Genomic DNA, 22,395 nt, shown 5'->3' on the forward strand with positions numbered 1-22,395 from the left:
TAGAATTATTATTACCAATCTTTCATTATTTTCCATTGCCATATTTTGTTATTGTTCCTTTTAAGATAAGATAAGAAGTTAAATGTTATTGATCCCGATGGGGAAATTCTTTTGTCCCAGCAGCGTAGCAGTCATTTCCATTTTATTATTATTATTATCATTACATCACAATTATTCAATTATATGTTGACAATTTTTTAATCTTGTAATTTGTGTCACTGCTATGATAATAATCATTATTATTACTATTACAACTATTATGTCAATTTCATTTTTTATGATTATTACTTTGTTTTTTATAAATATTGTAGCTTTTATGATCATCACCAACATCGTTATTATTATTATTATTATTATTACTATTATTATGGCCATACTTTATTATTGATCCAATTGATCCATTCGGATAAATAATTCATCCGAATGGGGAAATTCTTTTGTCACAGCAGCGTAACAGTATAATTTTATCTTATTATTATTATAATGGTAGTAGTTTCCATTTTTCGGTCAGACCTATCAACGTGGTGAATTTGTTCTCAGGAGTTTAAACAACGAAATCATATGTGTCCCGTTGCGCCCCCTGGTGGATGGACCAGGAACCGCGTCTCCCACGCAGAACGCGGGGAGAGGAAATTAAAACGAGCCCGACCTGACCGGGTTTTGTCAAAATCTATAAAGAAAAAATATTCCGGAAAAGTTTAGGGGAAGAAAATGCGCTGCATTGGCCGGGAATCGAACCCGGGCCTCCCGCGTGGCAGGCGAGAATTCTACCACTGAACCACCAATGCTCACTGCGAAATAGTTTTTGGGACGAGAACTTATACTAGATACAAACTTGCAAGATGTGTATATCTTCAGAATAACCTCAAAATACATCATGTGAAGGGATGGAGGGATGGATCAGTGGATCGAGGGATGCAAGGATGAGTGGATGAATGGAGGGATAGAAGAATAGATGGATGGATGGAGGGATGATGGGAGTATGAGAAATGGATGGATGTAGGAATGGATGGATGGTTGGATGGAGGGAGGGATGCACACCCCGTGCAGATCAAACTCCACAGGAAGTTCCCCACAAGCACCCAAATGGATGCATTAGGACTCTTTTGGTTGGTCAAACTGTTCCTATGGCAACCGTTTGGTCTTTTTCATAGAAGGATTTCACCGGGGTCTACATCATCCCTGGCAAAAGGAAATATATAATAAATCATTATGATTTAAATATTGCTGACCGTTGATAATCAATAAAGTAGAGGTTTCTTTTGTCCCCAAGATAAAACATGGGAAAGATTTAGATTGATATTTTTGACTGATTTCTGTGGAAAACATGTCAAATCTATTTCACATTTATTTTACCCAGACTTGTGCGATTTTGGTGAAATGTATCAAGAAGTGGATCTTCATTGCAGCTGCAGGAAGAGCACATCTTTCTGAGGTTTGAAGGCCACTGAACCCCCAAAGCTGAAACCTGAGCACAGCCGACCATCCCTCGGTCCACCATACGATGGCAGCAGAGCGCCGGCCACCGAGAGGAGGTCTGGCTGGGATGAAGGTCCTCTTGGATGAAGATCTTCTAGGATGAAGATCTTCTAGGATAAAGATCTTCTAGGGTGAAAGTCCTGCTGGGATGAAGGTGTTCTGGGATGAATGTCTACTGGAGGAGGCTGGAGTAAAAAAAGTTGTGTATTTTGAAGAAATATTAGGGACTCTATTTCCTGTCACTCTCAACATTAAATAATAATAACAAGGATTTCAAGTGAAAGAAAAATTAAACTCAAATATGAATCGTAATATGATTCTTATTATTCATTATTGTCATTATCATTATTATTATCATTGTTGTTGGTCTTTATTTTTCTATGTGGACAGAGATGATGACCTTTTTAGTCCAGTCCTGCTTCAGCCAGTCACACACCAATTATTCATACATTTTTATTGCAATTTTTATTCCAATTGTTATCATAATAATCATGCATTTTAATTGTTATTTTCATTATTATTATAATAATTATTATCATAACTATAATTGAACCATGTATATTAAATATCATTGTAATTACTAAACACGATATTACACACGATATTACTAAACACAATATCATGCTTATTATTACTATTATTCTATAATAGAACCATGTTTTTAAAACATCATTGTAATTATTAAAAGCCAACATTATGATTATTGTCATAACTATTATTATCGTTATTATCATCACTGAACCATGTATTTAACATATTATTGTAATTATTAGACATGACAATATTATTATTATTATTGTTATTGAACCATGTATTTAACATATTATTGTAATTCTTAAACATGACATTATCATGAGGACTATTAATATTATTCTAACACCAAAGCCAAATGTTTGTTATTCATTTTTAACCCTTTACCTGAATAAATTCCAAATAAGTCCCATCTCCTGGTTCCATCATGGACACTGAAACGGTCCCGTCCATCATACTAACACACACACACACACACACACACACACACACGCCTGGACCCTCCCATCTTCTCAGACATATCCTGGTTAAATGTAAATATGGACTGCAGTCACCTGCAAAACCTGATGGTGCAGGAATTTTGAAACCCCTCACTGAAACTTCAGAAGAACATCGTGGAACAGCATGAAGCAGAACAAGATGAGCTTGATCTCCACAACAGCAGGAAAGAAGGAGAAAAAGTTTCTTTGGAATGATAAGGTCTGATTTTATACCATCACGATGTCGGGCTGGTTCTGGACAAAAGATTCTTCACGCGTTCACCAGACGGAGCCTTCAAGAGCTGTTGAACCAGCCCGCTGAAGGTGGCAACTGTGTTTCGGCTGCAGCATCGCTGATAGAAGGTCGGTGACCTTCAGGAGAGTTGAGATGAACTGGGCGAGACGGACGGTAGAAATGAAAAAGCGCAGTCGCAGGAAAAGTACAAAGTACTCAAGAGTACCAACAGTGCTCGCGATGTCATTAATGTTCGGGGTCGGAGAAAACGTCTCCAGGTGGATCTTTGTGGACCTTTGTCCACCTGAGAGGGTTCAAGCCTTGACTTCTCTCAACTTTGACCAAAAAGTAACACCTCCGCCATCTTGACTGAACAGACGACCTCTCAGCATCCAGGAAGGTCACTGGAGCTCCTCTGACCTCCTTCAGCAGCCGGTCTTCAGTGGTTTGGACGGACTTTGTATCTGACCCGCTCTCCATAGTGTGTGCGTGTGTGTGTCACTTACCTCCCATGTGGCCATAGGTTTAGGAGGACACTTCAACTAGGCTGCAGCATCTGTTGAATGTTATTGTTGCTGGTTCTGCCCCGCCCCCAGGTCACATGACACCTCCTCCGCCTGCATGGACCTTAAATCCAGCGGCGCTCTCCCCCCCCGGGTTCGAGGTCGCGGCACGGGATTGATGTCCAAGTACTTCCCTCGGCCTCGCGCCGCCACTTCTCCTCTTTCCTCATAAAAATTCCAAGCAGGAAAAAATGGAGAGGAGAGTGAAGGGGGGGGGGGGGGGGGGGGCGTGTTCAGTTTGTTTTAGCCTCCTGTTTGGAGAGAAAGCTTTCATTGCCAAGAGATTTATGAAGTGTTTTTTTTTTCCCCTGCACGGTCAAGGCAGGAGCGGACGTCAACCTGCGCGGGGGGATGTGAGACGTGAAAAGCCAGCAGGCCCGTCCTGCTGGCGGCAGCTGACCCGGCGTGGAACAGGAAGTGAGGCGAGGACAGGCAGGAAATGAGTCTGCGGGGACGGGGCCCGTTTCACAGGCCGCCGTCTGGGGGCAGGGGGGTGACTCACGGACGGAGCATGTGTTTCCAGTTCGCTGGGACTCGGGTTTTCGCTGATGACGACAAATAAACGGCGGCGCGGCGCTCCGCGGTCGCAGGGAAGCCACGTCTTTTTCCCTCATTAGTTATCTCTGCCTTCCCGGGCCGTTTTCACTTTCCTCCCACGGCGCTGCGGTTCTCGCCGCAAGAGTTTCCTTCAGGGACGGAGCACCAACTCCCCCCCCGCCTGTCAATCGAGGCCTGGGTGGACGGTCAGGCACCTCAGGCCTCACATCGACGGCAGGAACGACCCGCAACCCGGGAAAGATGGAGTTTACTGAGACATGGCTCAACCACACACACTACCGCACTCATAGAAAGAAGTGCACGGATAGCATGGAGGAGAGGAGAGGAGAAGGAGGAGAGGAGGAAAAGGAGGAGGAAGAAGAGGGAGAAGAGGAAGAGGAGGAGAAGGAGGAAAGGAAGAGAAAAGGGAGTGGAGGAGAAGAAGAAGAAGAGGAGGAGGAGTGGAGGAAAGGGGAGGAGGAGAGGAGGAAGATGAAGGAGTGAAGGAAAGAGGAGGAGGAAGAAGAAGAAGAAGAGGAAGAAGAGGAGGAAGAGGAGGAAGGAAGGAGTGAAGGAGGAGAAGGAGGAGGAGGAAGAGGGAGGAGTGGAGCAAAGGGGAGGAGGAGGAGAGGAAGAAGAGGAGGAAGAGGTGGAGGAAGAGAAGGGGTAGAGGAGATGGAGGATGAGAAGGAGAAGAGGAAGAGAAAAAGGAGTGGAGGAGGAAGAAGAAGAGGAAGAAGAGGAGGACGAGGAAGGAAGGAGTGGAAAGGAGGAGGAGGAGGAAAGGGGAGGAGGAGGCGAGGAAGAAGAAGAGGAAGGGGTAGAGGAGGAGGAAGAGGAGAAGGAGGAGGAAGAAGAAGGAGGAGGAAGACGAAGGAGATGAGAGGAGGAGAAGAAGGAGGGTTGGCGGCGTCCATATGCGGCTCGTAAACACGGCTGCAGAATGTATTTTACAGAGTGTAGTGGTGTAAAGCTCCTGCAAATACACCCCTCTTTTATAAGCCGTTTATGTTAGCATGTCAGTAAAGCCGCGCTGGATATTTCCAAATACCAATAAACCCCCGAGTTTTACTGGTAAGAGCCGAGGAGGGATGTGAGGCCGTCGTTATGGTTACGTGGCTGGCGGGTATCCAATCAACTGATGAGGAAAGGGGAAGGAAGCCAATCAGGTACATAGTTTCTCCCAAAAGGCGGGGGGCTGCGAGGGCTTGATTCTCACCCACACACACACACACACACACACACACACACACCAACCTGCACGAGGACAGGTAGAGCTCACCTGGGACAGGAGACCCTCGTCCCAACACACACTCATCAACCAGCAGGTGGCGCTGCAGACAACACAGATTTACTGTCCTTCTCAGACTGAGGCTCCGCCCCCTCTCAGCCAGGAGGTCCCTGATTGGATGCCCACAGGGTTCCTTCCTGTGTGGAGTCTCCATGTTCTCCCATGGGGTTCCCCGGGTTCTCCGGGTTCCTCCTGCAGTCCAAACACATGCAGGAGCTTTGTGGAGACCCTGCCCATGTATCGTTTCTAATAAAACTAGGTCAGCGTGCATGTTGCTAAGTCCAGGTCTTCTGAAGGACGGAGGTCCTCGCGTCCATGACCGGGGACGTTTCTGATCTTCTGGTTTGTGATGAGATGTTTCATGTCATTTGAGCTGGAGCCCCATCGGTGATTTGTCCAGAGTCAGATGTTTAGCCGCTAACGAGCAGCTCGGGGATCGCCTTGTTTATGGAGCGAGATGATTGACGGGCGGATGGACGTGAGCGTGGAACTGGATCTGGTCCCGTCTGGACTTTGAAGTGTCCTAATTGTCTTCACGGTCGTGGGAGCGTGATGGCCTCCATTAGCCGGCGGGACCCGTTAGCTTTAACGAGGGAGGCTGGGCTCAGCGGTCTCCTCCTCCACCTGCATCTTAGACGGAAGTGAAGGCAGAGGGGTCCAGAAGTCCTCGTACTTGGAGTCCTACCTCCAGCCAAGACCACGAGACGCCCTCCCCGCCTCCAAGGGTCAGACCGAGAAGATACAGGTTGAATTTGGCTCCAGATGCTTCATGGCGGTGGATCAGCTGAGGGACCTGAACCTGCAATGGACCATCAGAGTCATCGGCTGCGGTTCTTCAGGAGGATCCCAAACGATTGGTGGCGGTTCTGCTGTTCAACCTGGATCAGGAGTGGACTAGCTGTAACCATGGTGGAGTGTGAAGGACTCTGGGGTTCCTAAGGTTGGAGGAGGAGGAGGAGGAGGAGGAGGTGGTGGTTGATGTTTAATGTGCATTAAAAAAAATCTACAGAAAGCTCAGTAACACCAATGGTTTTCATCCTGTGTGAATCCAGAGTGTCTCACCACCATGAGCTCATCTGATGACCCGCAGGCTCATTGTTCACCAACCTTCTCCACCAGACGAGACCCAGACAGTCATTCCTGAGTGACTCTCTCCAAGGTTTATGTGTGGAGCCAGAAGAGGAGGTCCGGCCATCTGGCCAAGTGCCTTCCTGTGAACGCCTCCCTGGTGAGATGCTCTGGGAGGAAGACCCGGGACCCCTTGAGGAGCTGGACCAAGTGTGAGAAGGAGAAGACGACACACAAATGCTCACCAGCTCCTCCGCCAACATCTTTGTTATTGTTGTCGCGGTGACCTCTGCACTGCCCTCTGGTGGATGTGTTGCTAAGCAGCCATGGCGACGTAAAGGAGGCAAGGGAAGAACGTGGACGCTGACTTCGGAGGACATTTGAAATGGACACGCCTCCTGAAGGAGGGCACCTGAGCACCAAGGGAGACAGGAAACAGGAGGAACCAGAACTTCACCCAGTTGATGGCGCAAACTGATCTGAGTTTCCATATTTCCATACATATCGATTTTGAATATTTCAATCTACCTGGACAGGGATAAAGAGGAGCACGAGTCTAAGAACATCTTCAAGCATGTTATGACTCAAGAAGGCGGTCGCAGCAGGTCATGTGATGCCCCCCCCATGGTGACTCACTTCCTTTGCCCCCCTCCACGGTTCAGTCAATCCTTGGGGGGTGGGGAGGGGGGTAGCATGACTTTTCAGGTTAGCATGTGACCAGAGCGCAAAATAAAAGTCTCCAGTAACTACATAAAAGATGGCAGTGGTTGTTGGTAGAAATCAAGGGGAGTGTGTGTGTGTGTTTTTGTGTGTGGGTGTGTTTGTGTGTATGGGGGGACTGGAACAGGTTATGTTTTGCATTTCTTTTTTTCTATATTTTCCTGGCCTCGCCTTCCGTCTCTCCACTTCCTGTGGAATATTTTCCAAAATAAAAGCCTGACGGCACCCAGGTGTCAGCACTTTGTTGGCACTGAAGAAAGTAAGAAAATATCCTTATATCATAGTTCTTCCTGGGGACCAGTGTGTGTGTGTGTGTGTGTGTGTGTGTGTGTGTGTGTGTGTGCGTGTGTTTGTATGTGTGTGTGTGTGTGTGTAATAGCATTCTGCCTGGTAGCCGCCTGTCACGTAGCGGCAGTTTTAGCGTAGCCGCTAAACCATGGGCCAGACCACCTGGAGATATTTAAGGCCGATTCAGGCTATTAGGCTTAACTACAGGCGTAAAGGCTCGGGCGGAGCGTCCCATCTGGAAGCTGCTGATGTGAAGGAGAGTGGGATCACATGTCTCCCACCGTGCGTGCACACACACACACACACACACACACATACACACACACATATTCTGACATGCCCACCCTCCCCTTACCTGAACCCCCCCTCAATGCAAGACGGTCCTCTTCAATAAGGACGGCACAGTGGTGCAGATGTTCACACTCCTGGAGGGTCTCTGGTTGGATTCCCGCAGGGTTCCTTCGTGTGTGGAGGCTCCACGTTCTCCCGTGGGGTTCCTCGGGGTTCTCCGGGTTCCTCACGCAGTCTAAACCCGGAGATGGACTGGTGGCCGGTGCGGGTGAGCCCCACCTCTCAACCATTGTCAGCTCGTGAATGATTGATTATAGATTTGCACACAACCAATTTATTGAGTAATGCAGTGGTGCAGTGGTTTATCAAACCTATTATTAAATTGATCATCATGTAACAAGGGTTCACTTTGCTGAACTTTGCTGAGCTCCCTGTAGCTCTGAATGGAGTTGGAAGCTTGGAGAAAGCAGGTTCGCGGTTGTGACCACACTGCATCAGGTGGAGCCGGCGTGAACTCCAGGGGTTGGCCTTCAAAGAAGAGACAAGCCAGGGTTCCGCCATTTGAGATTCATTTATTTCAGAATCACTTTAAATTCATCAACAGCCACTTTGTACAACAAAGACCAGTCCGGCACCCGGACGTGGAAAAATTCAAGGGGGGGGTTCAAACAAAAACAACAACAATAACAATAACAGCTTCTCCAAACTGTAAGTGCAATAACTTACTGCAAAGGCACATCATTAAAACGTCTCCTCGGGTCATAGAAATAATTGGTTAATATACAAAAGCAGCTTAAAGCCATTAGAAAATTAGATAGCAGTTGTAACATCGCTGAAAAAGAATTCTTTAGTACACAGAACATCATTTTACACTTTTAACGCAATAACTCTTGGGTTTGCCTCCGGAGGTCCGCTATTCGTCGGCGGCGAGACAAATGTACAAGCAAGAGAAAAATGTGATTGTTCATATTCACACAGCGTGAGGCGGCGGCGTGGCCTCCGGCCGCTTCGTTTCAGTAGTATCGACACGGGCAAAGCTGCAGTATGTGAGCACCGAGGGGGGAACTGCACCCTGGAACACAGGAAGTCCCGCACGCGTCTGCTCTGACCACGTCCTGTCTCATCGTACTGCCCGTTTTTATTCAACCGTCAACATTTACACCCCCGCCTGAATTCCGAAGCCCGAGCAGAGCGCGGTCGTAAAAAAACCTTGCGTGGATAAATTAGAGTATCATCAGCATAGAGATTGTCACGGGAGCCCGAAAGGATCCGGGGATCTAGATTGGAGCGGGGTTTTCATTTTTTTTCCCGGAGTTTTCTTTTCCTTCTCGTGTGAAAGCGGACGGTTTCCGAGCAGAGGGCGGCCTCTCGGGCGGGGCAGCGATGAGTAGAGCTCATGTGTTCCGGCCGCCGGCCAGCTGTGAGGAGGCGAGCCGCGCGAGGAAAAGCATACCGGCAGGCGTCACGGCGAGATGGGCCAGAAGACTAATGAATCCTGTCTCTGGCCTCAGCTGGGGGGCTCCGGCGACGCCCCCGCAATCACTGGACGGACGTGCCGCATTCCTGCGGCCCGGCTCCGATGTCATCACCTCAACATGGCCGCCTCCTCGAGGGCAATCAGGGCCGCTGATTTGGCTCAGGAGCTGGCCGAGCGCAACGGCACCGCTTCGATGCTAATTAGCCGCGTCCCGTCCTGTCGGCCACCTATTTGGCGTGGTCCGGCGGCGTGGAGGGCTTCCTGTAACCCCAGGGAAAACTGTGGAGGTGCTGGCTCACGACCTGCCTTGCTCAACAGGCCGCGTCAGCAGAATCTTCTTAGCTTCAATTGTCCATTTCTGTTTGCCTGATTCTGAAGAATGAAATCTATGTGAAGGATTCAGGGGTCTGCATCAGCGGTGGGGGCTCATGTAAACAGTGTAAAGTGGGCGGGGCTTTTAAAGAACAACGTAATGTAAGTAAATAACCTTAATCGGGCTTGGAAAAAAACAAAAATATAGGATGGCTATATTCGGCACCCACTTCCTGTAAACCCAGTGAGTGGAAGCGAAGCCCGGCGTCCCGCTGAGACCTGAGAGACGGAGGGTTCCAGGACCTCATCTTTTTTTTTTTTTTTTCTTCACGTCCAGAGTCCCTCCTCCTCCTCCTCCTCCTACGGCATCTGCTGAGCGTCACAGTCGCGGATGTTATCACACTGCCGCTGTGGATCTCCGGTCTCTCCCTGTTGGTTTGACCTGTGTTATCGATAGTGCTCGGGAAAGCCCCGCCCCCCCCTTCATCCCCAGGGGGCCGGAAGGGGCTCGGCAGGGGGGGGTCAGGTGGGGGTGGAGGGGTGGGGGGGGGGTTATTGGCCGGGGCATCATGTGGCCCAAGAGATGGCGGCACTGTGTTCCTTGGCCTTCATGCGCAGCGCGGCTATGCTGGAAGACTTGCGGTCGGGGTCCACGTTGAGATCGTAACCGTTGATGCCCCCCCCCATCCCAGGCCCCCCGAACAGGCTGCCCATGTGCGTCTGTCCCATGTGGCCCCCCCCGGGACTCGGCACACCCAGGAAGTCGGACACGCCGCCGTGGCCGTGCGGGTGGGGGGGCATGCAGGAGGGGACGGAGTCGCAGGGCACCACGCAGCCTGGCACCGGAGAGGCGCCGCTGCCGCCGCCGATCCACGACGGGTTCTGGATCTAGGACGGGAAAGGGGGGCGGTTAGAAAGTACCTTGACCCTTCCCTGCGGGGAGAGAACCCCCCTCCCCACCTCACCTGGGCGTAGTTCTCGGGCCGGGTCAGCAGGGGCAGCTCGTAAGCCGTGGAGAAGTGTGTCCGGACCTGCTGCATCTGCCCGAAGCGCTCCCTCTTCCTCCACTTGGCTCTGCGGTTCTGGAACCACACCTGACGGAGGGACGGGGAGGGAAAAACACCATCCGTCATCCGGGCCTCAGAGCCGCCGTTGCCACGGTGAGAGGGGAGCGGGAGGGGGGGGGGCAGCAAGACGTGAAGCGTATAAATTCCAGCACATGAAAGTCCAGACTGCCTTCTTTGGACTTGACGTGTCTTTAAAGTGCCGTCCCAGCACCGCTATTGATGTGGAAATGGTGAGTCCATCCCTCTGTACCTCCTGCACCTCCAACCCTCTGCACCTCCTGCACCTCCACCCCTCTGCACCTCCACCTCCTGCACCTCCACCCCTGGACCTCCACCTCCACCCCCGTCTGCCTCCCTTCAGGCTGCCAGCGTCGACAGATCCACATCTGGGCCTGTAGCCATTCATAAATCACCCCCCCCCCCCCCACACACACACACACACACACACACACACACACACATACACACACAGACACAGACACATCAGAGTGGGATGGGGAGGTGTGGGGGGGGATCTTCTCCGTCCGTCCGTCAGGGTTTATTAGCCGCTAGATTGGATGTTGATGTTGATGGATGCGCCTGCAGACAGACCGTGTGCAGAGCTGCTCCTCCTCTTCATCGTCCTCTTCATCCTCCTTTTCATCGTCCTCTTCATCCTCCTCTTCATCCTCCCCTTTCAGAGGTGTGGCGTCTATCGATGCGTGAGGAGCAGTAGACGGGGTTTCAAGGGCTGCGCGAAGCTCCTGGTTCACAGTGAAGCTCCAGAGACGAAGGTCAGAGGCGGGGCTTCTTGCCCCCAGGCTCCTCCCCTTTTCAACGTGGATTCAGATCTTGTCCTCCGCTCTGCTCTTTTCTCCCATCCCTCTTTTTTTGGGGGGCTCTGTGGGACCTCCTTGTTTATCTGCATCTATTTGTTGCTCTTCTGAAGGGGGGGGGGGCTCAAAGAGCTTCCACGTTGGACTTTGCCTTCTGATTGGAGGGTGATTCCCGAGCCAATCAGCTTGTGGTTTTCACATTTCACAGGCCCTTACATGCAATTTCCCCTCTGTCAGCCCTCCCTCTTCAATTCTTTACTTAAAAAATCCAGCAGCATGATGAGGTCTTCAAAGCCCCCCCCCCGACACCAAGATAAACCTGTCGCCCCTCTGACTTGGTTTTCCAGATGGGGGGGTCCGGTGGGGGGGGGGGGGGGGGTGAAAGCCCCTGTTTTCCACACGGAGCTATGTCACTCCAACATTCCTCAGGTCAGCTGGCGAGATTAGAGGACCCCCCCAACACACACACACACACACACACACACAGCCTGGAAAGCCGATCCTTGGAGTGTCAAGGTGAAGCCCCCCCCCCAATTATATCATGTGTTTGCAGGAGGGCCTGAAATGTGCTCCTCTCCCCCAGAGCTTTGACTGTCTATTATTGTTGAAGGTCCGTCCTGCTCATAACCCCCCCCTCCCACACACACACACACACACACACACACACACACACTAACACACACACACACACAACTTCCAAATGTGATCGGCAGCATGCAGACCCATTTGGGCCCCTCGCCGTCAGATCCCGAGCTCCGTCTCCATCACAGCAACTGAATTTACTCGTCTATTCACGGCCGGCCCCTCCCCCCCCTGCCCCCCCCCCTCAAATCCCCCCCCCCCTTCCTTTTATGTCAGCGAGGGGAAGTGGGGATATTGGAAAGTGAGATGGGAGAATGTTCAAACTGGAGCTTGTTTTCATTTCATGTTTAATTTCCTGACGCCTAAGCCCTTGGCTTTCCGCGGCTCACCCCCGTGACCCCGCCGGGGCCCGCAGACGAGAGGCACGCACACACACACACACACACACACACACACACATTTACATACCTTTTTCACATACTAATTTTGAAATCTGTGCTGGACAAATGTGCCCTGTTTACCCGTCAGACGGGGTTGACAGCTCCGACTCGTCCTTTTGTCTTTTGGGAGTGTGTCGTGTTTCTCGGGGGGGAGGAGGGTTTCCACGGAGACGATAGGAGGGGGTGTTATTAAGTGAGACGAGGACCAGGAGACCTGCGCCATCTTTGCGCGATTGACGGTGGGATTCAAACATCTATCATCAGCTCTGACGGCGAACGCCGACGCCGCCGACGTGTTTACCAACTGCAAGCACTTAGCGCTGCCGTCTGCTTTCAAATGCCGCCGACATCTGCGGAGGAGGCGGCCTGGAGCCGCGGCGGCTCGCGGCGTTTGGCGGCCGTACGGTAATTGCAAAAGACGTTGACAGCGAAAAGGCCGCTTACAGAAACCATTAGAAGGCTTTATTTATGCTCTGGAGAGGAGGAAGAGGAGGAGGAAGAGGTAGAGGAGAGAAGGAGGAGGGAGGCCAGAGTGCACGGCTGCAAACGCAGCTTTGAAGTCCAGCCGTCTCACCTCATCTCCGTCATTCAGGACCGCTGTGATTGATAGAGTGCCTCGCTCACACACTACCTCCTCCTCCTCTTCCTCCTTCTCCACCACCACTGCCTCCATAAAGCGAAGGCAGGTACGGTGAAATTCAAGTCCTGCCGTTTAGTGCTAATTGTCCCTGAGATTCTGGTGGCGGTGCCAGTCATTACCGAGACCTTCATCATCAGAGTGAAACTCAAGGACCTTGACATCGGCGTTCTGGAACAGGAAAAACAAAAAAAAAAAACATCTGTGCTCTGGATTTCGCCGCTCGCTGCTGCAGATGAAAGTGGCCCCGCCCACGCCGCCGCCAAATACCGAGGGGCACTGGGAGCCTGGCAGGCGGTGGCGGCGTGCGGATCCCTGGACTTTGTCTGGATGGACATTGCAATGGAATTGTGGGATTTAGCCATGATTGCGTGCGTGGGCTGCCGGCCCCGTGGGCTCGTGGGCCCACAGGCCCAGGGGCCCGGGGCCGAGCCGCCGGCCCCTCCTCAGCGCTTGCTCGCTGCCAGCTCCAAGGAGGAGGAGGAGGCTAATTGTGTTCATCTGGGGGATAATGTGTATGTGTGTGTGTGTGTGTGTGTATGTGAACGCAACCCGATTGTACTATCCTCCCCACTGTACACCCCCCCCCCCCCCCCCCCCGGCCCTGACTGTGTCTCTGACGGCACGTGGAAATTGAAAGTGGCATCTCAAGTGTTTTTTATTTCCTCGCCAAATAACTTTGATGACTTTTTTTCTTCTCTGTGCCCCCCGGCCCCAGCCAAACACAGTAGCGCCCTTGACCTCTGACCTTCCTGCAGAACCTGCAGCACATAAGTGCCACAGCGGCGAAAAAACACACAGTCACACACGTGACCCCGCCCACCCCAGCAAAGGTGAACCAGAGAACCGGGGGAACCAGAGTTCCGGGTTCTCTGCGGGCTCACCTGCACGCGAGCCTCGGTCAGGTCGGTCCTCAGCGCCAGCTGCTCGCGGGCGTACACGTCGGGGTAGTGTGTCTTCTGGAAGACCTTCTCCAGCTCCTCCAGCTGGTAGCTGGTGAAGGTGGTGCGGTTGCGCCTCTTCTTGCCCTTGTTGCTCTCGGCCTCGCTCTTGTCCAGCGGGCTGGCCAGGTCGGAGCCGGGACGCTCGCCGGGGCCCTTTACGCCCCCCTCCTTCAGGTTCAGGTAACTACCCTCCATCCCGGGCGGATCCACGCTGGGCGGCAGCTCCGACTCCGTCAGGCCGCTGCCGTCCTTCCCTGCACAGGCAGAAACCTGGGGTTAGAAACACAGGTTGCTTCCTGGCCTCCAGCGGCGGTGGCAGCAGCAGCGGTAGCGGCGGGCCTGAGACTTTTGGAAATTTCCAGTGGAGTGTGAGGTTCTCGGCTCTGCTTGCCGTCACCTGACAGCCCCCCCCCCCCCCCCCCCAGTTTAGTTTGGACGCTCCATGTTTGAACGCCGCCGTGGCCTCAGACACCACCTCTCGGGCAGAACCGCCACCACCGCCACCCCCCACACCCCCTGGTCACGCCACCTGAAACCCGAGCCTCACACACACACACACGCACACACACACACACACACATATACACACACACACAGAGAGGGCCCTTAGAGCTGGATGTGGAGCAGCTTTGGGCCTCCGATGTAAACAACATTGTGTTTGTCACCTTCGATTTGGAGGCACCACAGACCCGGCCCTGTTCCTGTTCCCGCCGCCGAAGAAGAACGCCATCCCTTCTCTTCCCCACACACCCACATACACGCACACACCCTCAGTGTCGCCAGCCTTTTGTCTCACGCTCGGATCAGGTTCGAGATAATTAGCTTCGCCGCCATGTGCTTGTGAGCGCGTTTACTTTGTCACTTTGGATTGTCGTGGGCTCACAGTAATAAGCTCCCTGTCAGTCCCGAGAAGCCAGCGCGCCGAGGGACGGGGGCTGCGGGGCCGGCGGGGGCAACACCTCCTGCAGGAGTCAGAGGGATGACGGAGCTGGGCGGAGGCCGTCTACAGCCGCGCATGTTTGTTTTCAGGGATTAGTGCACGTCTTGGCCCGGGCGTCCCACAGCGAGATGTCAGCGCCCCTCCTCCACCCGCCTACCCCGCCCCCCAGCTCTGACTCACACTTGCCCCAACTGAGACTAATGAAACAGCACAGCCTGCCCTGGTGGAGTTCATGACCTCGGAGCGCCGCGGCCCACCTGTCAGCCCCTCTTAGAGTCTCGGTGCAGACAGATGCTCTGACGTTACCCCTCCTACCCCCCCCCCCCTGAACTCCCCCCCTGCCCCGGGGGCCTGGGCATGACTGCACTCCGAAGAAAGAAGAGGGTTAAACTCCAGAGTTCCTGTTCGCCGTTTGCATTCGTGAGGGAAAAGCAGCGTGCCCCCGAGCAAGGGGCGGGGGGTAAAGGACGCAGCCCGTCTCCCAGATCTGTACCTTAATCACGCCCCCAGCCCCCCACCCCAACCCCCCAGCCCGTCTCTCTTCTTTCTGACACGCTAATGTTAACCACACACACTTCTCAGCTCCAGGCTGCTGCACGCCAGGGCCGCCTCTGCACGCCGTTTCTCTGCACGCCGTCTCCGTGTCCTGTGCGCACCGGGCTGTCCCCCCTGAATCCCATCACGCTCGATTCCCTCGGCTACAGCATTTCTGGGATCCAGAGGGACAGACGCTTTTTTTGTTTTCGCCCCCCTGCCGCAAACGCATGGCGTATCACTGGCTGATCCCGCTATTTGCTGCACCCCCCCCCCCCCCCCCCCCCTCGGGGGGGCCCCACAAGGTCACGTGTTTACCGGGGTCAGCAATTTAAGCAGCGCTGGCAGCAGAGCAAGGACATCAAAGTGTAATTTGCCTGCTCGTAAAGCAGCCGGGCCCCTGGGCCTTTACGGGCCGGGCCGGGCCGGGTCAGGGGGAGACACATAAAAGAAGCACTATAAATTAGTAACCCGGGGAACGGGTTAATGGAACCCGGGGAACGGGTTAATGGAAGCCAGGAACGGGTTAATGGAAACCAGGGAACGGGTTAATGGAACCTCAGAACGGGTTAATGGAAGCTGGGAACGGGTTAATGTAACCTTGGAACGGTTTAACGACTGAACGGCGATCAGAGAGGGCGGGATGCTTTCAAAGCGCCCTCTCAGATGTTTCCTCGGCAGCAGAGGATGGTCCTGCTCCCCGGCAGGTAGCCGCGCCGGTGGCGGCGGCAAGGACGGGTTCTTCTGCAAGGCCGGCTTCTCCTCGGCGGACGGGGGGGGGGCTCCCAGATGTTCTCGAGGAGAGCTCCATGCCAGCAGCTCAGCCAGGAATGCGTCTTCCGTGGGAAACCGAAGAATCTCTCTGCTCAACATCAGGCGGCGGCGCTCTGACACCATCATTACCTCACGACTGTCACAGCACCTCAGGCCACGCCGTGCACGCCCCCCCCCCCCCCACAAAAAAAAATCTAAATTCACAACACTGGAGAAAACAGCAGCTTTTGAAGGCTGTGATTGAGAACACATTGTCCGAGCTCGAGTCTCCAGGGTCGCAGAGACACCAAAGGCCGGGACGGACAGTGAAGTACGCTGCCGAGCTAACCCCCCCCCACACCCCCCCGAGAAGACGGGAAGGTTTCTGAGCGGCATCCAGCCGAGCAGAAATCTCTTTGGGCGATTTCTCACCCCAGAATAATTCATCAGGCCAGAAGAATGAGGGATGGTCCTCGACGGGCAGAAGAATGGCCCGCACCAAATCTGGACTCCCATAACAACTGAAACACGCCATCTCCACAGTTATTTTTTTGCCGTCAGCGGGAAAGAACCTCGTTTTCTGGCCTTTTTTTTTTAAAAAAAAAAAAAAAACAGAAAATAAAAAGCGGGATTCCATCGGGCCGAACGGGAAGACGGGAATTCAGAATTTCCTAATCATGGGCGTGGAGGCATCTGCGGCGGGGCATCGCCACTCGCCTTGCCGTCTAGATGGCCGCCATCTCGACCTGCAGGGGGGCACGGGGACGTGTGTTGGTAAGGTCTTTTGATTCCATCCCCTGATTTATTGCAGTTGAAAGACACATCTGATGGCGGATCATCACTCAGGCATCCGCTAATTGCTAACATGGACGCAATGTGTTAGTCATCAGGAGTCGCCGTGCGTGTCCTGTGACATCACTTCCCCCGCCGGTAAACACGTCCTCCGATTAGTCTGTTTTGACAGGACGCGTTTCATAGGCTGCCAGGACGCTTTGGGGTCGTGTTTTGGTTTCTTCATACTCTGAGAAAAATGTTTTGCATATCAGAGGATGCGCCGCTCTCCTGCCGGCGAGGGGGGGGGAGGGGGGGCTGGACAGCGAAATATTGACGGTTTCATAAAAGTATGAGACATTTATTTGAAAAATAGGAGGTGGTCAGAGGTGGTTCCCTCAAACGCACCGCTCTTCCTGTGTCAGGAAGAGTCTTTGTCATTGTAAACACACCCGTCACATGGGGGGGGGGTTACAGGGCTGGAAATATAGGCTGGGGGCGGGGTTCCATGTCCAACCTGCGTGGCAAGTTGGGGCGGTTAATCCCTCATAACCTCCCAATAACACACGATTCGATTCCACAGCACCGCAAATAACAGCCTCTGAATAAACCAGACAAATAAATCAACAAACACGTCCGAGGTGTAGGGGGGCACCAAGCCCCCCCTCCGTCAACGTGAACAGACGTTCCCACGTGCACAACTTTCTCAGAGAAAGTCTGAATCCCTGGGAGAGTCTGCGGTGGTTACCCACGCCATGACCGCCGGTGTGCTGGCCTGGAGTCCGCCGGGGGCATTAACCCCAGCCTCGTGCCCCCCCCCCCCCCCGGACAGGGACTCTCCTGCTAGGGTTTGGGGAGGCTGAATAACAGCCGCCCGACCCGGAGATCCACATCTGCCTCAGATTAATGCAGATCTCTCCTGCCGCGCCGACCCGCATTCCTCGGCGCCGGCGGCTCCGGCCTGGACGCTCCCGAAGCAGGTACGGCATCCTCCGTCCCCCTCTGTCCACCCCTTGGCACCGCCGCCGACAAGCCGTCGCTCAAACTATAGATTTCCTCCTCTGTGGAGGCCTGCCCCTGTGAGACAGCAGGTCACCTGAGGTCCACTCCTCCACCTGCCGGCCATGTCTGACTTCCAGCAAGTTGTGGTTCACCTGCACAGCTAACAGGCTAACAGGCTAAGCAATTTTACATACAAGTATTTTTCAAAAGTATTTTGTGGAGTTTTGGAGCTAGTGTTATGCATAACAACACTAGCGGGATCAATGTATATATTTATAGAAAAATATATATTGTTTATATATATATTAACACACACACAAAATATATTTCTGCACTATTTATTTTTTTGCCAGTGTGTGTATGTGTGTTTCCGTCCGCGGGCATCCTATCCTGACTTCGTGTGTGTGTGTGTGTGTGTGTGTGTGTGTGTGTGTGTGTTTCCGTCCGCGGGATTTCTGTCCTAACAGTATGTATGGCGCCTTCACGGAGCTGCAACATTTTAAGTAAATATTACCGGTTTATTTAAACGCACCGCGGTGCGTTCGCTGACGGCCTGCCGGCGGGTCGGGAGGCGGATCCGGGGTTCTGGAAGGTTCTGGCACCGGGTCGACATCCGGATGACCTTCTGAATTGTTTTGTTTTTTATTTCAGCTTGACGTTTGTGTTTCAACTTCCGGTTTCAGGCTGGCGTCTAAAAGCCGCTCGAAATGACATTTCAACTCCACATTTCATGTCCATCAAATTTAGAAAAAAAATTAAATCCGCCGCTTTCGAGTCGGCGGGACTATTTCGAGTGTGCGTGGAAATAAATCAAAATTAAAAAAATAAAAACACTTTTTTTTGCAAGTTCGTTTTCCACGCCTGGGTAGATGTGTGTGGATGAGGGTCGTGCGCGGTGACGGGGACGCGAATCGGAATCCAGCCATTCTCGGAAACGCTTTCGACCGAATATCCATTGATTAGTTTTGATAGATTCTACATGTTCGGGGCACTTTTTCCGCGCCTCGCCGCGCACACTCACCGTAGCAGGGCAGCATGGCGCCGTTGTGGCCCCCGTCCGGGTGCAGCTTGCCCCCCTCGGGGGGCGTCTTGCAGGCCGGCCGCTGCATGAAGAGCTGGTACTTGCCGAAGGGCCCCTCCTCTGCGCCGTCCAGCGCCGGGCACTCCGGCGGGAAGGGGCTCCTCGGCGCGGGGCCTTTGGCCCCCAGGAACGGCGGGCTGTACTTGGCCTCGGCGGCGGCGGAGAACGTCCTGAACGGGTTGCTCTGCGGGTCCCGGCCCGGGGCCACGGACGGGCTGTAGTACGAATCCATGGAGGTCATGTCGCAGTACGAGACGCACGTATCCGCGTTCATGCCTAGAGACTCGGATCTGAGGAGGGAGCGGGTCCTCAAGCTCCTCTTCCTCCTCTTCCTCCTCCTCCTCCTCCTCCTCACACGGCTGCTCTTCTCCGCGGATTTTCACGCACTGACAAAACTCACGCTGACGCACTCACACACACACACACACGCACACACGCAGCCGCATCTGGGACTGGTTACAACGAGAGAAAAAAAACCAAGAAGAGGAAAAAAAATAGGAGAGAAGGATCAGATGTTTTCCAGAGACGAGCAGACGCTGGGAGCGTACCCACGCACGCACGCGCGTGCATGTGAGTGGCCGGGGCCTCTGGAGGTGCCTTGCTCACCGAGCTGACGCGCCGCTCGGCCTCCGTGCACGTCTGACGAGGCCGCGCCGCCGACGGGCCGCGGTCTTATTCAGCCGCCGGAGGAGGAGGTCAAACTCCTCTTCCTCTCCTTCCTTCCTTCCTTCCTCTTCTTCTTCTCGTTTTTGCTGGAACACGCGGGAGCCTCGACACATGACGTTAATGTGATTAGCGGATGAATGGATGAACGGATGAATGTGACAGCTTTGATTCCCGCGGCCGACCTAACCTCTGACTTCTCCTCCTCCTCCTCCTCCTCCTCCTCCTCCTCCTTCTTCTTCTTCTTCTTCTTCTTCTTCTTCTTCTTCCCCCTTTTCTAAATATCGAATTAAACGGCGCTGTTTCCGTCGCGCATGTGCGTGCGTGTGAGGGAGTGGGTGCTTCTTTTATTTTTAATTTTTATATTTATTTGTATTTTATTTGGATCACCGTTGAACCCGCGCAGACTTCCGGCCTGGGGACCCCGGAGGACCCGGACTGCCAGGGTTTCTTCTCGGGTTCGTTTTCCGGCCTTCATTCCAACGCACCGCCGGCGTTCAGAAAGCATTTATTACGGATCGGACGCGACGGCCCCCCTCCCCCTTGAACCCCCGGACCCCCCCTCGCCGGACCCGGTGTCGTGGACCGGGCTCCTCTGACGCGGGACCCGGGAGACAACCGGGCCTTTATCCGTTTTTCCTGCAGACTAATTAAATCAGTTGTTCAGAAACATTTCCAGAATTGTCCTTCCTGTAAAAAACCCTTTCAGAAACTACAACAATATCATTATTATTATTGTTTTGTTATTGTCATTAGAAAATATTACTGTTGTAATTCATTATCTTCATCACTGTCATTATTGTCGTTATAATAATTACTACTATCATCATCACCAAGCATAAGACTTTTTGTAAGTAAATCAATAGGTGTTCATTTGATTTGCATTTAACAATTAATGTCAGTACTATGAATATGTACAATAATATATTGACAGCATTTTATGGTGCAAATCTAATTTAACCAAATTATGATTTCATCTAAATATTTTTTCTGTCGTCGCTCTAATAATAATAATAATAATAATAATAATAGTAATTAGTATCATTACTATTATTACTGTTGTTATTGTTGTTGTGGTGGTGGTGGTGAAAACATAATCGTTTCTCTGGGTCTGAATTGCGGCTGAACCGCGGGCTTTGGACGGGATCCGGGTCCAAACAAAGCGGGAAAGGCCAAGGCCTCGTCTGTTTTCCAATCAGACGGCGGATTTTAAGCGTTTATATTATTATTATTTACAGTAATATTAGTGAAATAATCATTTTTTTGTATTATCATCATTATGTTCACGGCAATAATAATAATCAGAAGAAGTAGGATAAATAATAATAATAATAATAATAATAATAATAATAATGTAATTGTTTTTCTCGCTTTCCGTTGCGGTCACGGTGTTTCTCCAAACACGTTGAGTGGCTGTGCTGTGTGTGTGTGCGTGTGTGTGTGTGCGTGTGTGTGTGTGTGTGTGTGTGAATTAGTTTTTAAAAGTATCAGTTTCCGGTCGGCGTCCGTAGCCGCGGTCAGGTGTTTCCCGCCGGTTTGCTGCAGAAAGTATCCGGATACCGTCCGCTTTGAATTCGGCCGAAAACGATCATTTCGAAATTCCTCCTCCTTCTCCTTGGACCGGGGGGAATTTCCAGGATCGATCCCACGTTTTCTGCCGCGGAGGGGGTCGAACATCAGCCCGGTCCTCCCGCCCGGCACCAGACCCGGACCGGGGCCCCCCCAGACCCCCACATTTACATTCGGAAACAAACAGGGTGGTTGTGAACTGCTTTTTCGTGCACCCCCTACCCTTCACAGTTTGGGTTTCGGAGGTTGTGGAGATGCTGCGGCCCCGGGCCGGGCGAGTCGGGGGCCTCCTCCTCCTCCTCTGGTTAATGCGAACCACTCTGTGCTGCAGGCCGGGCTGTCAGATACACATCGCCGCTGCAGACATTCCCTCTAAAAGGGTTGGGGGTTCAAGTAAATGGCAACTTGTCTGTTTGACTTCCAGGTCCTGAGTGGTGGTGGTGGTGGTGGTGGTGGTGGGGGGGGGGGGGGGGGGGGGGGGGCTGCCTCTGGGGTTTGTGTTGGCACAGCTTCTTGCACGTTCACGGCAGGGTCCCCTGAAACCTGGTGCTCTTCTGCACCAGGTCGTGCGTGTGTGTGTGTGTGTGTGTGTGTGTGTGTGTGTGTCAAGGTAGGGATGGGGGGTTGAACCTGTGCCCCCCACCTATCCATATTCTGCTGGGGGGGTGTACATCCTCTGTCTGAAGTGCTGCTGTAAGAGTCCATGTTCAGGATCATGGAGCATTGAATTAATTTGCCCCCCCCCCCCCACACAAACACACACACCCTTGCAAAGTGCTCTGCTCCTCTGCCTAGCGTAGAGTCCGCCGTCAGCTCTTGAACCCGTTGATCCCCAGGAAGGAGCCGGGGCAGAAACGTGACATCTCTGCCGCTGAGGTCCAGGACGGTGCTCGCTGCAGGAGGTGACGAGGGGGCTTGGGGGGTGGGGGGTGGACGCCCCCTCACCCCAAGAATAAGGTGGTAGGACTGGTGGGGGTGAGCTCATGTTTCCGAACCCGCCAAGGCCTTTCCAGACTCCTCCACGTCTGTTTTCACGTTTTCAATGTCATTTATCACTTTTTATATTTTCTGACAATCAAGTCTGAAAGTATTCTGGGATTGAGTTGGATTTCTGGAAAACACCCCCCGCCCCATCCTATGTGTGTGTGTGTGTGTATGTGTGTGTGTGTGTGTCTCAGAGGGTTGCTACAGCTCCCACTAATTTAGCCCATGAACTCGCACCCGCATATGGAAAACTCCCACCGTTGGCATGGCAACCGGACGACAATATTTGTCCCCATGCACAATGCACGAGAACCCCCCCCCAAAAAAAATGCTTGTTCGGCC

General features: G+C 52.6%; 1 protein-coding gene and 1 non-coding gene across 2 annotated transcripts; both read right to left on the reverse strand.

Moving 5' to 3' along the window:
* Positions 1 to 717: 717 nt before the first annotated feature.
* On the reverse strand, positions 718 to 788 carry trnag-gcc (transfer RNA glycine (anticodon GCC)). The gene has a single exon. It is a non-coding gene; the product is annotated as a tRNA-Gly (tRNA).
* A 7,254-nt stretch (positions 789 to 8,042) lies between these two features.
* Positions 8,043 to 19,746, reverse strand: LOC147224657 (homeobox protein aristaless-like 4). Its single transcript, XM_086163353.1, has 4 exons — positions 18,778 to 19,746; positions 13,697 to 14,010; positions 10,237 to 10,365; positions 8,043 to 10,159 (listed from the first exon to the last, which is right to left on the reverse strand). The coding sequence occupies exons 1-4, from the start codon at positions 19,109 to 19,111 to the stop codon at positions 9,839 to 9,841; spliced, it is 1,098 nt and encodes a 365-aa protein (XP_086019479.1). The 5' UTR covers positions 19,112 to 19,746; the 3' UTR covers positions 8,043 to 9,838.
* Between the last annotated feature and the right edge of the window lie 2,649 nt (positions 19,747 to 22,395).

The sequence above is a fragment of the Fistularia commersonii genome, chromosome 17 (genome assembly GCF_037954325.1).
Source record: "Fistularia commersonii isolate RoL2024-O1a breed Wild chromosome 17, RoL_Fcom_v1.0, whole genome shotgun sequence".
In the NCBI taxonomy this organism is placed as follows: domain Eukaryota; kingdom Metazoa; phylum Chordata; class Actinopteri; order Syngnathiformes; family Fistulariidae; genus Fistularia; species Fistularia commersonii.